This window comes from Chionomys nivalis, chromosome 16, assembly GCF_950005125.1.
Source record: "Chionomys nivalis chromosome 16, mChiNiv1.1, whole genome shotgun sequence".
NCBI classification, from domain to species: Eukaryota; Metazoa; Chordata; class Mammalia; order Rodentia; family Cricetidae; genus Chionomys; species Chionomys nivalis.
The window spans coordinates 26,075,144-26,087,441 of NC_080101.1; the positions used below are offsets into that span (position 1 = coordinate 26,075,144).

A 12,298-nucleotide genomic window follows, 5' to 3' on the forward strand; every position below is an offset into this window, starting at 1 on the left:
CCCCTTCCAGGAAAGGAAAGTTTAGACCTGAGGATAGCTATGAGTGCTGCATAGTTAGACTACTTTGAAGCTCTTCACCATATGAAACTAACTCCCCTCGTTGGGCGAACAGTAAAACAATCGGTAGCACCCTGGGGTGCTGCAATGGCCAAGTGAAAAGCGGGGTGGCAGTGGGAGGGGGACATGCTGTCTTTCTCCATATTTCACGGTGGAGGGCATTCTTTATTACACGTTATTTACTCTGTGTGTGTGTGAGAGAGAGAGAGAGAGAGAGAGAGAGAGAGAGAGAGAGAGAGAGAAGATCTGTATGCAGGTACGGCTGGAATGCAAGCAGAGATGAACGTGATTTAAGTATGCATCTAGGTCTTTTCCTGGCATTGGAGGTGGCACCGGCTGCCCTCCTCCAGTGCCCTCCTGTCTCCTGCACCCTCGGACTGGCAGAGATCTTAGCACTTCCCTGTATTTATTTATTTAGTTAGTTAGTTTTTCGAGACAGGGTTTCTCTAGCTTTGGAGCCTATCCTGGAACTCGCTCTTGTAGACCAGGCTGGCCTCGAACTCACTGAGATCCGCCTGCCTCTGTGCTGGGATTAAAGGTGTGCGCCACCACCGCCTGGCAGCAGCAATTCCCTTTTTATTCTGTGCTTGCACTCCTTTCTGCTGGGTCTGTGGCAGTTGTACCCAGCCCTGTGTTTCTAGTGAGCACCCTTGTGACAGGCCCACACCCCTCTCCTTCTACAGTGTCAACGGGCTCGGTGACGCAGGTGTCGTCGGTGAGCACCGACTCTGCAGGCTCCTCATACTCCATCAGCGGCATCCTGGGCATCACGTCCCCCAGTGCCGACACCAACAAGCGCAAGAGGGATGAAGGTAAGAGATGGCTACGCATCCCTGTCAGGGATGGACCAAATAGGGTCTATGAGGGGCACTCTTTCCTTGCTGGTCTCCACCCATTTTCACTCCGTGGGTGAGAAACGCCACTGTGGCCTGTGCTTCGCTGCTTTTAAGAGGATCCTGAGGACAGAGGACCCCAGCGCTGCTGTGTAGATGGTCTTAGCTCAGCAACAATGTCTCCTCTTTGGGTTTTGGAGGCAGGAGATGGGTTGGGGAGGGGCAGCCACTGCTTTGCTCTGCAGTGAGGGGCACGTGTGGGGAGAAAGGGCAGGAACTGGAAACACTCCTCTGTGGAGAGATGATGATGAAGGGTGGAGGGAAACACACTATCCCCCTTGTGCCCTTATACCTGAGATGAAGGAGCACTGGGGTCTCCTGGGGATTTCACAGCTGACATCTTTTCCCGTGCTACCTGTGCTGTTGGAGCTGGCCACCTCTGTGTAGGGCACAGGCTGCCGTAACCTGGCCTCCTTCCACTAAAACCCCCCACCCCCGGAAGTCTGTAAAACCTTAATCAGAAAATGTGCATGTGTGTGTGTGTGTGTATGTGTGTGTGTGTCTGTGTGTGCACGCACGTGCATGCATGCAGGCTGTGGTCTGGGGCTGGAGAGCAGAATGACAGGAACTTTGATTCAGTTATGTATCTGCTGGCACATTTCTTCCTCAGCATCATGTAAGGGTTGCCTGTTGTCATGAATACAGGCCTAATCACTTAACATCTGCACCTAGAAAATTTAGTGAGCCCAGTGGTGAATTGGCCTGGGGTCTCTATGCCCCAGGCATTGGAGCTGGCCTCCGTGTGCAGTGGTAGTCCAAGTTGGCATGATTCATGGTTCTCGAAGTCAGCTTCACCTCCTTCCCTTGCTCCCATACTTCAGAACAGATGTCAGAAGTGTTTAACTCAGTGGGTTGCTGTGCCAGCTTGCTGTGGGAGGCAGTGGGCCTGCCATTTCTGTTGGTTTATGGAGTTGATGGTGTCATCTTTTTCTCCGTGTCACATGGACTTCAAGCAGATGTATCAAGCTGGTGCCTGGCTATGTTTGATCATAGTGAAGGGGTGGGTTATTGGATGCCACTTTGCAGCTGAAAAACTCAGGCAGAGATTTTTTTAAATTAATTTATTTATTTCTTTATTAAAGATTTCTGCCTCCTCCCCGCCACCGCCTCCCATTTCCCTCCCCCTCCCCCAATCAAGTCCCCCTCCCTCATCAGCCCTAAGAGCAATCAGGGTTCCCTGCCCTGTGGGAAGTCCAAGGACCACCCACCTCCATCCAGGTCTAGTAAGGTGAGCATCCAAACTTCAGGCAGAGATTTTTGGAGAAAGCAAAAAAAAAAAAAAAAAAATCTAGTTTAATGTTTACTAACAGACATGTTCTGACGGCGGGAGGCCATGGTGCTAGAGAGTTAAAGGTTAACTGTCTTTGACCAGAAGAAGCTTTTTGGCCTCTCAGCCAGGCACATAGTAGTTTATAGGGGCCAGGTGTCCTTGAAGGTTGGTTAATCAGCTTGTTTACTGAGGATGGCAGCTGCTTTGGGGAGACTGATATTAAAACTTTTATTTATTTATGGGTGAGGGTGCACCAGTGCCATGGCACACACGTGGGGATCAGAGGACAGCGCGCAGAAGTCGGGATGTAGTGGCGCGTGCCTGTGATCCTAGCACTTGGCAGGTGGAGACAGGAATATGAGCCCAGAGCCAGTGTGGGCTTCACAGCAAGGGCCTGTCTCAAAGACAACAACAACAACAACAACAAACAGAAACAAAAACAAACAAACAAAACATGGCCTTTCAGAATGAGATGAAGGAATGGGTGCTCTGTGGTCCTCCCAGTCCTGAAACTTTAGTAGTCTTGAACCCTAGGAAGACTTTGCATGAAATCTCAGTCTGTGCTGTGGAGGCTAAGAAGGGCTTGGTAGTCTTAGAAGTTTTGTAGAATTGAAAAGAATGGAGACCTGAGTGAGGCCCCTCATGGCTGCCCTGCTTCAGCAAGAACGGAGTAGATGCAGCAGAGAAGTGGTTTCTGTTGAGAGATGTCTCAGGGTCAGGGGCCCTGCACAGGGCTCTTCCTTCCTCGTCCTTTCTTCTGTATTCCCCCGGATCTCTGCATTAGCCCCAAAGAGAGGTGAAGAGGCAGAGCCAGCGCCCTCACTTTAGCAGGGAAGGTAACCGAGGGTCCAGGGCGTTCTGTGCCATTGGCAGTCACTCAACTTGTGTAGACTAGGAAGTAAAGGGACTGAAGAACCCTGCAGCTTCACCCCTGGTGTTATCTGGATGCTTGTCACTGCCCCATCCTCCAGCTCCCCTCTGGAGGTGAAGCAGCTTGTGGCTGGGCAGAACCTGTGGTGGGTCCTGAGAGAGTGGCAGGCAGCAGAGCATGGTTAGTAGGTTGGATGATGTTGAGGGTGTTGGTGAAGTGAGACCTTGAGGTCAAGGGTTTGGGAGCAGAGGGTAACCCGGGCAACTGAGAGAGTGACTGGACACAGGAGGGACCAGCTGGAATGAGGCATCTCACTCTGGATACAGAAGGGTGCTGGCCTCTAGGATGATAAGCAGGCCTCAGGAAGTCTCTGCAGGAAAGGGGTATTCGAGGGTCAGGAGGAAGACAGTCTTGCTCTGCATCTTCTTGTGGAGCTGAGACATCCTAGTGAGGTCCCCCACTTGGCTCGCTGGTACACTATCATCTCCAGCTTGGACTTGTGCTTTGCCCTGTGAGCATTCCTACCTAGACCTCAGGTCTGGGGAGTCAGTGATTGGATACAATCTCAGGCAGAGGACAGGCTAGGGGAATCAACTGAAGTCTCTAAGTCTCTCCACAGGGCAGAGTGTGAGGTGACACTCTCCATGGGGGCCGAGTGAGCAAGGTAGAGAGCGGCCTGTTTAGATCCAAGGGGTCTAGGAAGGCTCATCTCAGGAGAGCATTAGAGGGCTAAGGAGAGAGAACGTGCCAGTCAAGGGTAATGGAGTGTGCCAGTCTGGGACTCCAGTGAGCATGTACAGAGAAAGGGCCAGCCCCAGGACTTGGACAGGGAGAGAGGTGGCAAACAAGTCAGGTGCTGAATACTGACTATAGCCCCTGAAATTTTAGTTTGAAAACAGAACAGCTTTAGAGACTCAAGAAATACTGTGCTAGCTGGGCGGTGGTGGCTCACGCCTTTAGTCCCAGCACTTGGGAGGCAGAGGCAGATCTCTGTGAGTTCAAGGCCAGCCTCGTCTACAGAGTGAGTTCCAGGACATGCACCAAAGCTACACATAGAAACCCTGTCTTGAAAAACCAAAAAGAAATACAGCGCTGAATGTCTGAGGTGTTGATGTGGTTGTGGAAATGACTGGCCCACCAGCCCTGTTCACTAGAAGCAGAAAAGAAGCCATAAGTGTAATTAACCATTTTCTGGAGTAACAATAAGGACACAAGAGTGACCGTGTCCTCCTCTACTCTTAGCACTCAAAGGTGGGATTGAGTTCAAGGCCAGCCTGGCTACCAGCAAGACTATCTCAAAAATACTAAAATCAAACCCGGGCGTGGTAACACCCAGGAGGATCAGGAGTTTAAGGTCAGCCTCTGACTGTAGTAAGTTTGAGGCTAGCTTGGGTTATGGGAGCCTAGTCTCAAAATATAAATAAAAATAAACAAACAAAAATGCAATCAACCAATCAATCCCCCACCCCAACCCGAAAATGAGTAAATAGAAAAGGAAAGATATGGAATTAAGGGTTGAGAAGAAGGATTGGTTGGTAAAGTGCTTGCCAAACAAGCATGAGAGCCTGGGCTTGTACCCTCTGCATCCTAAAAAGCTTCAAACAGTGGTGTGAGCCTATAATCCTGCTCTGGGGAAACAGGCAGAGGGTCCTTGTGCTCTCTGGCTCACCAGCCTGGCCGAACTGCTAAGCTCCAAATTCACTGAAAGTCCTGTCTCAATAGATGATAGATAGATAGATAGATAGATAGATAGATAGATAGATAGATAGATAGATGTGAATAATATCTGGCCTCCATATGCTTGTGCACCCACCCACACTTTTGTATGCACACATGCACACTTACACAGAAACAAGTGGAATCAATCTTAGCATATTTCCCTAGTCTAAACATTATCATTCCAACATATAGCCGAGCCTTAGGATATGCCATGCTGCCTCTTTCTGCTGGAGCTAAGTTGTTGAAGTATGGTGTGCATTTTACAGGCACTACACATCTCATCTGAAACCTCAAACCGGATGTTGTCAATCCTGTCAAAACAATGAAGTTTTATAGCTTGTGTGACTTTCGTTTTGTTATTTGCTATTCGTTTTTAATTTATTAACTAGTATTACCGTTGTATATGGGTGATGTGTGTGAGTTAGGGTCTTCGCATGCCACAGAGCACATGTGGCGCTTGAGGGTCAGCTTTGTGGACTTGGTTCTCTCCTTCTACCTTTGTAAGGGTTCGTAGTCCTCAAGCTTGCGCCACAGACCCTTCCACCCTAAGCAATCTGCCTTCCTGGTTTCTGCTTTTAACATTTAAGTGCACTGAAATGAAATGAAAAACATAGCAGACAAATGTGATGGTAGAACTTGCCTATAATCTCAGCCCTTGGGAGAATGATGCAGGAGGCTGGGTGGCTGTGAGTCTGAGGGCAGCCTGGCTGTGTAGTGAGTTCAAGGCCAGCCGAGGGTACGTAGCCAAACTGTTTTAAAACAAGAAGAAAAAGCCTTTAGCTGTCAGCTGCACGAGCCGTATTTCCAGTGCTTACCCATCACAGTGGGCTAATGGCTACTGTACTGAACAACACCATGCACGTAATAGGTGGTCAATAAATGCTTACTGGAAGAATGGGTAACCAGTCCCTTCAGATTTCATAGTTAATGAGGAGGGCAAATGGAGTCTCTTGTTGCTTCAATCCCAGGCTTCTGTTGAGCAGGTTAGGGCCTTTACAGAAAACCCTGTTTGAGTAGAGTCTCAGAGCCACACAAACAGCTGCCGGAAAGAGACTTTTCAGACTAGAAATTCCAGCTTCCTCTCCAGGATGTGTCTGGGACCATACCTGGGGAGATGACCCTTGTGCCCAAAGTTCAGATGGACTGTTATGTGACTGAGGCAGCATCGAGTCCCTGTGGCCTCTGGGTGGTTAAAAGGGGCTCCGGGGAGCAGAAGGCAGCTAGTGTATTGTGTGTGTTCCCTCATACCAGCTAGACTGGACCAAGGATGGGAGAGATGAACAGGGGCTGGACAAAAGAAGAGCAGGAGAATCAAAGGAGGCATCTGTTTTGGTTGCTGTGACTTTTGGAAGCTGTGACAGCTGAGGCAGCTGATGCTTCTGTGACGTGCAGACTTTGAAATGGCCTTCCTGTTCATGTGTCCCTTTGCTATCTTGGCTGGCTCTGAATCTGCTTTTTCATGGGATGGAACTGGGTAAGGGTTCTGTTTTGGGCAGTTCCAGCCCCTGCCAAGATCTTGCTCAGAGATGTCTGGGAGTCTTGGGGAAGGCCTGGACCTTCAAGGTGAGGGCAAGTTGAATCTTGTGGAGAGGCAGCCTGGTCCCTTGGTTTCACCTGTGACCTTTCATGGAAAAAAAAAATAACAAAACAAAACTGTGGCAGTTGTCCCAGGACCCTGCTGAGCTTAGGGTTCAGTGCCAGAGGCGAGACCTCTGTCTCCAGAAGACCCAAAGGAACTGCAGGCAGACTGGACTTGGGAGCATCAGGCGGGGCTGTGATTAGCAGCCATGGGTGAAAGGGCAGCCCCTCTGTTGCTTCCTGGGACTTTGATCTCTAGCGAGACCTTCTTCTGTCTTCTTCCGCTGGTCTCAAGGGCCCCCATTCAGATCCCCTCAACCTCCCTCCCCGCCTCCCCTGAGTTTGAAAGGCCATGAATACCCGAGGTCAGTGGAGTGAGAACCCTTTCACTAGCTCAGAAAACCCTAACGATCCAGCACCTGTATAGACTTGGGACAGAAGCTCCTCTCAAGACAGCCAGGCTCACTGCAAACAGCTTTCTGGCTTTTTAGGAAGAACAGAAAGACCCTGAGGTGCCAGTTTGTTAAAAATAATGCCAAGTTCAGTGTGACCCCCATAGTGAGGTTGGGGTAGTTGGCTGTGGGCTCCTCCCACAACTGTCTGTTCTTGTTGCCAGGGTGTTTTTGTGTCTCTGGCGGTCCCTTTTGTCTGGAAGCACCTCTCATGTTGGGTTCTCCTAGTTCTGTGTGTTTTCTATTAGCCACCCACCCCATACATCTTTTCTGTTTGTTTTTTGATTTCTCTTTCTTATCAATCCCAATAAGAAACGTCCGTCATTTGGTCAGTGCCCCACCCAGCAAACCCCTATAGGACTGTGATGTGGAGGGATGGGAGAACAAGGCCCAGCGCTCACTCCAGCCAGAGGCTGGTGGGCTCTGGATTGTCTGGGCAGAGGATGGAAAGAGTGGGGAAACTTCCTGTCAGATTTCCTAGAAATGGGCAAAGCTGAGGCTCTTCTGTCAGGGAGTTAGTGGCAGCCATAGACCTCGCCTCATGATTTATTTCACAGACCTGTGATCTCTGGGGAGCCCTGCCTCTTCGCGATGTTGAATCTGGGACACGGTTCTGAGCCATTCTAGAGCAGGAGAGGAATGGTCTGAGGACTTCTTGTAGTAAGATCTTGAGCAAGTAATCTGGTCACTGAACCTGTGATTTGTCATTTGGGAAGAAGAGGTGGCAAGAGCCTTGTAGATTATCCTGAGGCTAAAAGGAAGTGGCTTCCCTAGAGGGTTTAAGTACAGACTACATAAATGGTGCTGGGGACTTGAAGATGTGAGGACAGTCTCAGGCGTGTGGAAGGCTCCAGCCACAGCTCAAGCTGCGTGGCCGCTGAAACTCACAGGTCTGCCCGCTTGCTGACTTCCTGTTTATAACAGTCAGGGCTTGGTGGGGCGATGAAGGAGGACAAGCCGGGGAGCCCACAAACAGCCAGGCTGAGCAACAGTGCCCCCAGGTGTTGGCTGCCAAGTCAGGGGCCACTCCATATCCTTTCTCTTTTCTTTCAGAACTGAGTTTCCCACTCTCCTTCACAGAAAAAAAAAAAAAAAAAAAAAAAAAAAAAAAAAAAAAAAAGGACTGAGCAAGCCTCAGTTTTCTGAGGAAAGAGGTGCAGAGTGCACACCATCTGGTGTCCTGGTGTCCCCCAGGGTAGAGGACAAAAGCAGAGTGCCCAGGGCTGGAGGGCTGGGCCTCTCAGGGGTTCTTAGAGTCACCAGCTTATGTCATGGCCAGCAACTAGGAGGTTAGGACCATAATGATCTTCTCCAAGGTCATTGTGCGGGTGAGAACTGAGGCTGGGCTGGAAGAGGTGTCCGAGTGGGTCAGGTGGTAAACCCCAGAAAACCTGGATCCCCAGAAACTCCTTGGTGTCCTCTGGGGTCCTTACCGTTACAAGGCACTGTGACCTTACCTTGAGTCTATTGCTGCAGGAGAAGCTCAGCCACTGATGCTCAGAGACACTTGACCATGAGCACCGACCTTTCAGCTGTGTTCCCTGCTCCTCCTCTCTTTGCTCAGTGCTGCCAGGCCACGAGTGTTCTCTGAGCCCTGCATCTCAGCCATTATGCATCAGCACCCTCTGTCTGGCCGGGGTTGCCCAAGAAGTTGCTTAGCTTGGTCAGCCTGTCTGGGTTGTCCCCAGTCAGCTCGCTCCCTTGTGTGGATGCTCAGTGCTGGTCATTCAACCTTCACAACTGGCTAAGGCCATGGCTGCTTCCAGGGTCATCATGGAGGCCTGGAAAGAAATGATCATTGCCTGACGGAGGCATCCATTCTCGTAGTAGCTTTTAGGGGGCAGGTAGGTGGTTTCTGCCATTTTGTTGTGGCCCCTGTTGTGACTTCCCTGGCCTTGTGAGGGATGTCCTGTACATTCATCTAGATGGCCCCTTCCCTGAATTCTCTTGTTGTCCAGGCAATGACCAAGGTCCTCACTTGCAGTGTTCAGAGCTGGGTGGCAGTGGGCTGGCTGCAGGTCGTGGCTTCATCTGGAGGTTGGAGTCTGGAACTCTGGGTGATGACCACCCTTTGGGTTTCTGGATGACTGCTCCCAGCCTGCTCTAGCACCTCAGTTGTGCTAGTTTCTAGGTCTCAAGAACCTAATGCTTCTAGAATCCACGCCTAGCCCCTAGAGAAAGGAGTCTCACCCCGCCTAGAGCCATGGGAGGCAGGCCGAAGTGGCAAAGGGTGTGTAAGCTTGTACACAAATGTGTGCACCATTATGGTCAGGGGTGTGGAGAGTCCAGCACAGGCCAGAAGTGGATGGGCTGGGAAGTCAGATTCTTGGGGTGAGTCCAAGGAGCCATGCTGTAGATTTCCAGAACAGTGGGGCTGAGGTCATTTGTGTTATACTCCCCAGGGCAAGAAGCTCTGATATCACCCGAGGACGTGTTGGGGTCCATAGAGATGCTAAGGACTGGATGTCTAGTTCCCAGTCCAGCTCTTCCTTGTCCAGCCTTTGAAACCATGAGCTCTCCAGCTGAGACCCAGGCAGCTAGCTGCAAGGGCTCCTGGGCAAAGAGTCCAGGTGGTCTCCTGCCGGCTTCATGGGTCTTTCCCTCGGGCTTGGGGCCTGTCCCATGGGTGGGGGGCCAGGTTTCAGTTCCTCCTAGCTCTGGTCCTTCAGTTTCACTTTGATTCAGTGAGGGAGAGCCTGCGTGGGAGCCAGAAACACTGACACCCCCCCCCCCGTTTACATGCCTACTTAGCCCAAGCCTCCCACAGTCTCCCAGACGCTAACATCCGTTCACTGCTTTGGTGTTCAGGGAAACCCTGGGATATGACAAGCAGGTCTCACATTTGGGGTATTGGAACTCCTTTAAATGTAAAACTCATTGAGGGCTAATTAAATTATTGGGCTAATTAAAGTGGGTAAAATTAAATTATGTATTTATTAAAATAACAACACTAAGCGAGTGATGTGTATAATAGTAATAAATAAAGCATGTATAAGAACTGTTTTCCAAACTGAAAATTTAGTAGGCGTAAGGCCGTTCTACACCTGTGCAAGTTTCCTTAGGGTCTGGGTTGACAGAGGACAGCTGGAGTCTCAGAGATGCCTCTGTAGCATAAGGCCACACATCCCAGGCTCTGCAAAATGCCACTGTGTGCTCAGATGAATGCAAATGACACCAGGACATTATGGTGAAAATCGTTCCAATTTCACAGACCCCCCCCGCCCCCGAGGGGTCCTGGGAACCCCCTGAGTCTCTGGACTACACTTTGGGGATTTCTGCACAGGTTGCTCCTGACCCGGAATGTGCCTGTTCATCTCTCATACAGACAGGGATAGTAGATACGTTGTTTCAGTTAAAAGAGGTGGCGCGGGGGTCTCTCATTCCTAACTGGGAGTGGCAAGGCACATGGGATTTGTCAATCTTCCCACACAGAAAATGTGTAGTGTAGTTTATGACTCTTCTCTTGGCCTTTGCTTCCACAGAGAAACGTGACCACTGAGCATTTTGTATTCCAGCAGAATGTCCGTAGGGTTTGAGGTCTCCAACTTGCATCCTTTGTGCTCCCTCAGAGATGGGGACCCACTGATCTCTTTACCCAGTTCAGTTCCGCACTGGCTTGCAGGCCCCTTCCTGGACATATTTTTGGTGGGAGAAAAATTCAGCTGTGATACTGATTGGGAATGAAATATAATAAAATAAGAAAGTGTCTTTAGAATCTATCTTGATGCCTGGCACTAGACGAAAGCAGATATGAAAGGAGATTTTTGATCTGATTACGCAGGGGCTTCTGGGTGTTTCTAGACTATCAGGGGAGGTGACTCATATGCACGTGTGTGCACAATGTGTGCTCATGTCTGATTTCACTCTGGCATCCCAGTCTTCACTTTCACCAGCGTGCGTGTCATTTGCATTCATCTCAGCTTAGCTGGAGAGGAAGAGCCTGCCCTGAGGCAAGCCGAGATGTGCCAGGGAAAACAGATGCATTGAAAGAAGTTATCAAGAAGATGATGGTGTGAGAGACGTGGCTTATAGTGAGATCAAGGGAGCTATGAGCAAACAGGTGTGGCCCCTTGGGAAAGGATTAAAAGTGAGGCGGGGTTAGAACTTCCCAGCACCAACCACCAGGTGGCACCATTGACCCAGGACCGCTTAGTTGTTGTCTAGGGTACCAGGGCAGTGGGTACCGGACATCTATGAACTGGTAATGCTTGTTCCTGGGTTGGAGTGGCTTGCCTTTGTATTCCATTTACCTGAGTCTCCCTTCTCTGCCGGAGGGGAGGCTGACCATGGTTGTGGGGATTAATTGTGCCTTTTTTTTTCCACCTTGTGGTCCAGATGTCTCAACACAAATTTTTCTAGGAATTCTTTGGTCTACCCTGAGCTTTTACTTGGTGTGTGACCTTGGGCAGGTCACTTCTCGCGGGAAATATCTTTCAGTAAAACTCTTCCTGGTTTTAGATAAAATATCTGATTGGAAATGCTTCGGAGTGTGTGTGTGTGTGTGTGTGTGGCTGTGTGTCTGGGTCCCTAGGGACTGTTGCAGGGTTCTCAATGTCCTCCCCCCTTAGCTTTGAATCTCTGCCCACGAACATAGAACAAGGCCTTTTGGCAGATGCCTGCTTGAAGACATGGCGTCTCTGTCTTAAGTATTTCTTCAACCCCCTTGTTGTTCTCCTTCTCTGCATCTGCCCTGGTCCAAACATGGTTCCTTTCGGACTATTGCTTCCGGCCCACGCTGGTCTCTGCCTCCTCATTTCTCCCGACTGTATTTGGCACAGCACACTTAGTGTCTCCTCTGCAATTCCGTTCTGAGCCGTGGCTCACAGGAGACTTTAACCGTTCTCACCCACACATTGCCCCCAGAAGCCCTTTGAACTTCTGAACAAAACTGGCTGACTCATGAGACGGAGCCCTCACTACTTCAGGTTCAGGCTGTCAAACCAAAGCTCCTTCGGCAGCTCCTCAGCGCCATCTGCCCTTTCCTGCTGACATCAGGCAACCTGGGGTTTGCTTCACCCATCGCTACTCCTGTGACTTTGGGAGCAACATGTGAGCCTCAGTTTCCCCATATGGAAACAAAGGCGCTGGTTGTGTCTGCAGCTCAGCCACAGGAACAGACTGAGCATGTGGGGTGCCAAGGACTCTCCCAAGGCCTTTCATTCTGGTACTGTGTCCCTTCCCTGCCCCACCATAACCCAGCTGACGTTCCAGGACTTCAGGATCCAGCTTGTCACTTCCACAAAGAGGGATCCCCTGGCCACCTGTCCCTTCAGCAATGTTAATAAAAATAAAACACCTGTCATTCATCTATCTCCCTTGATTCCCAAAAGCAGTGAATCCCATCGGGGTGGAATTCACAGCTACATTGGTCACCAGGTCACCTTAGTGCCCAGCTCAGGCCTGCATGGTCACTTTAGTGCCCAGCTCCGGGTCTGGTGCATGATAGCATGTAGGTCCC

At 50.3% G+C, this 12,298-nt stretch overlaps 1 protein-coding gene across 1 annotated transcript in view; it reads left to right on the forward strand.

The window, feature by feature from the left end:
* Pax5 (paired box 5) overlaps positions 1 to 12,298 on the forward strand; it is a 162,608-nt gene that overhangs the window by 24,245 nt on the left and 126,065 nt on the right. The window contains exon 5 of the mRNA XM_057790573.1: positions 741 to 869. Coding sequence (XP_057646556.1) covers positions 741 to 869 — 129 coding nt within the window. The remainder of the gene's footprint in view (positions 1 to 740; positions 870 to 12,298) is intronic.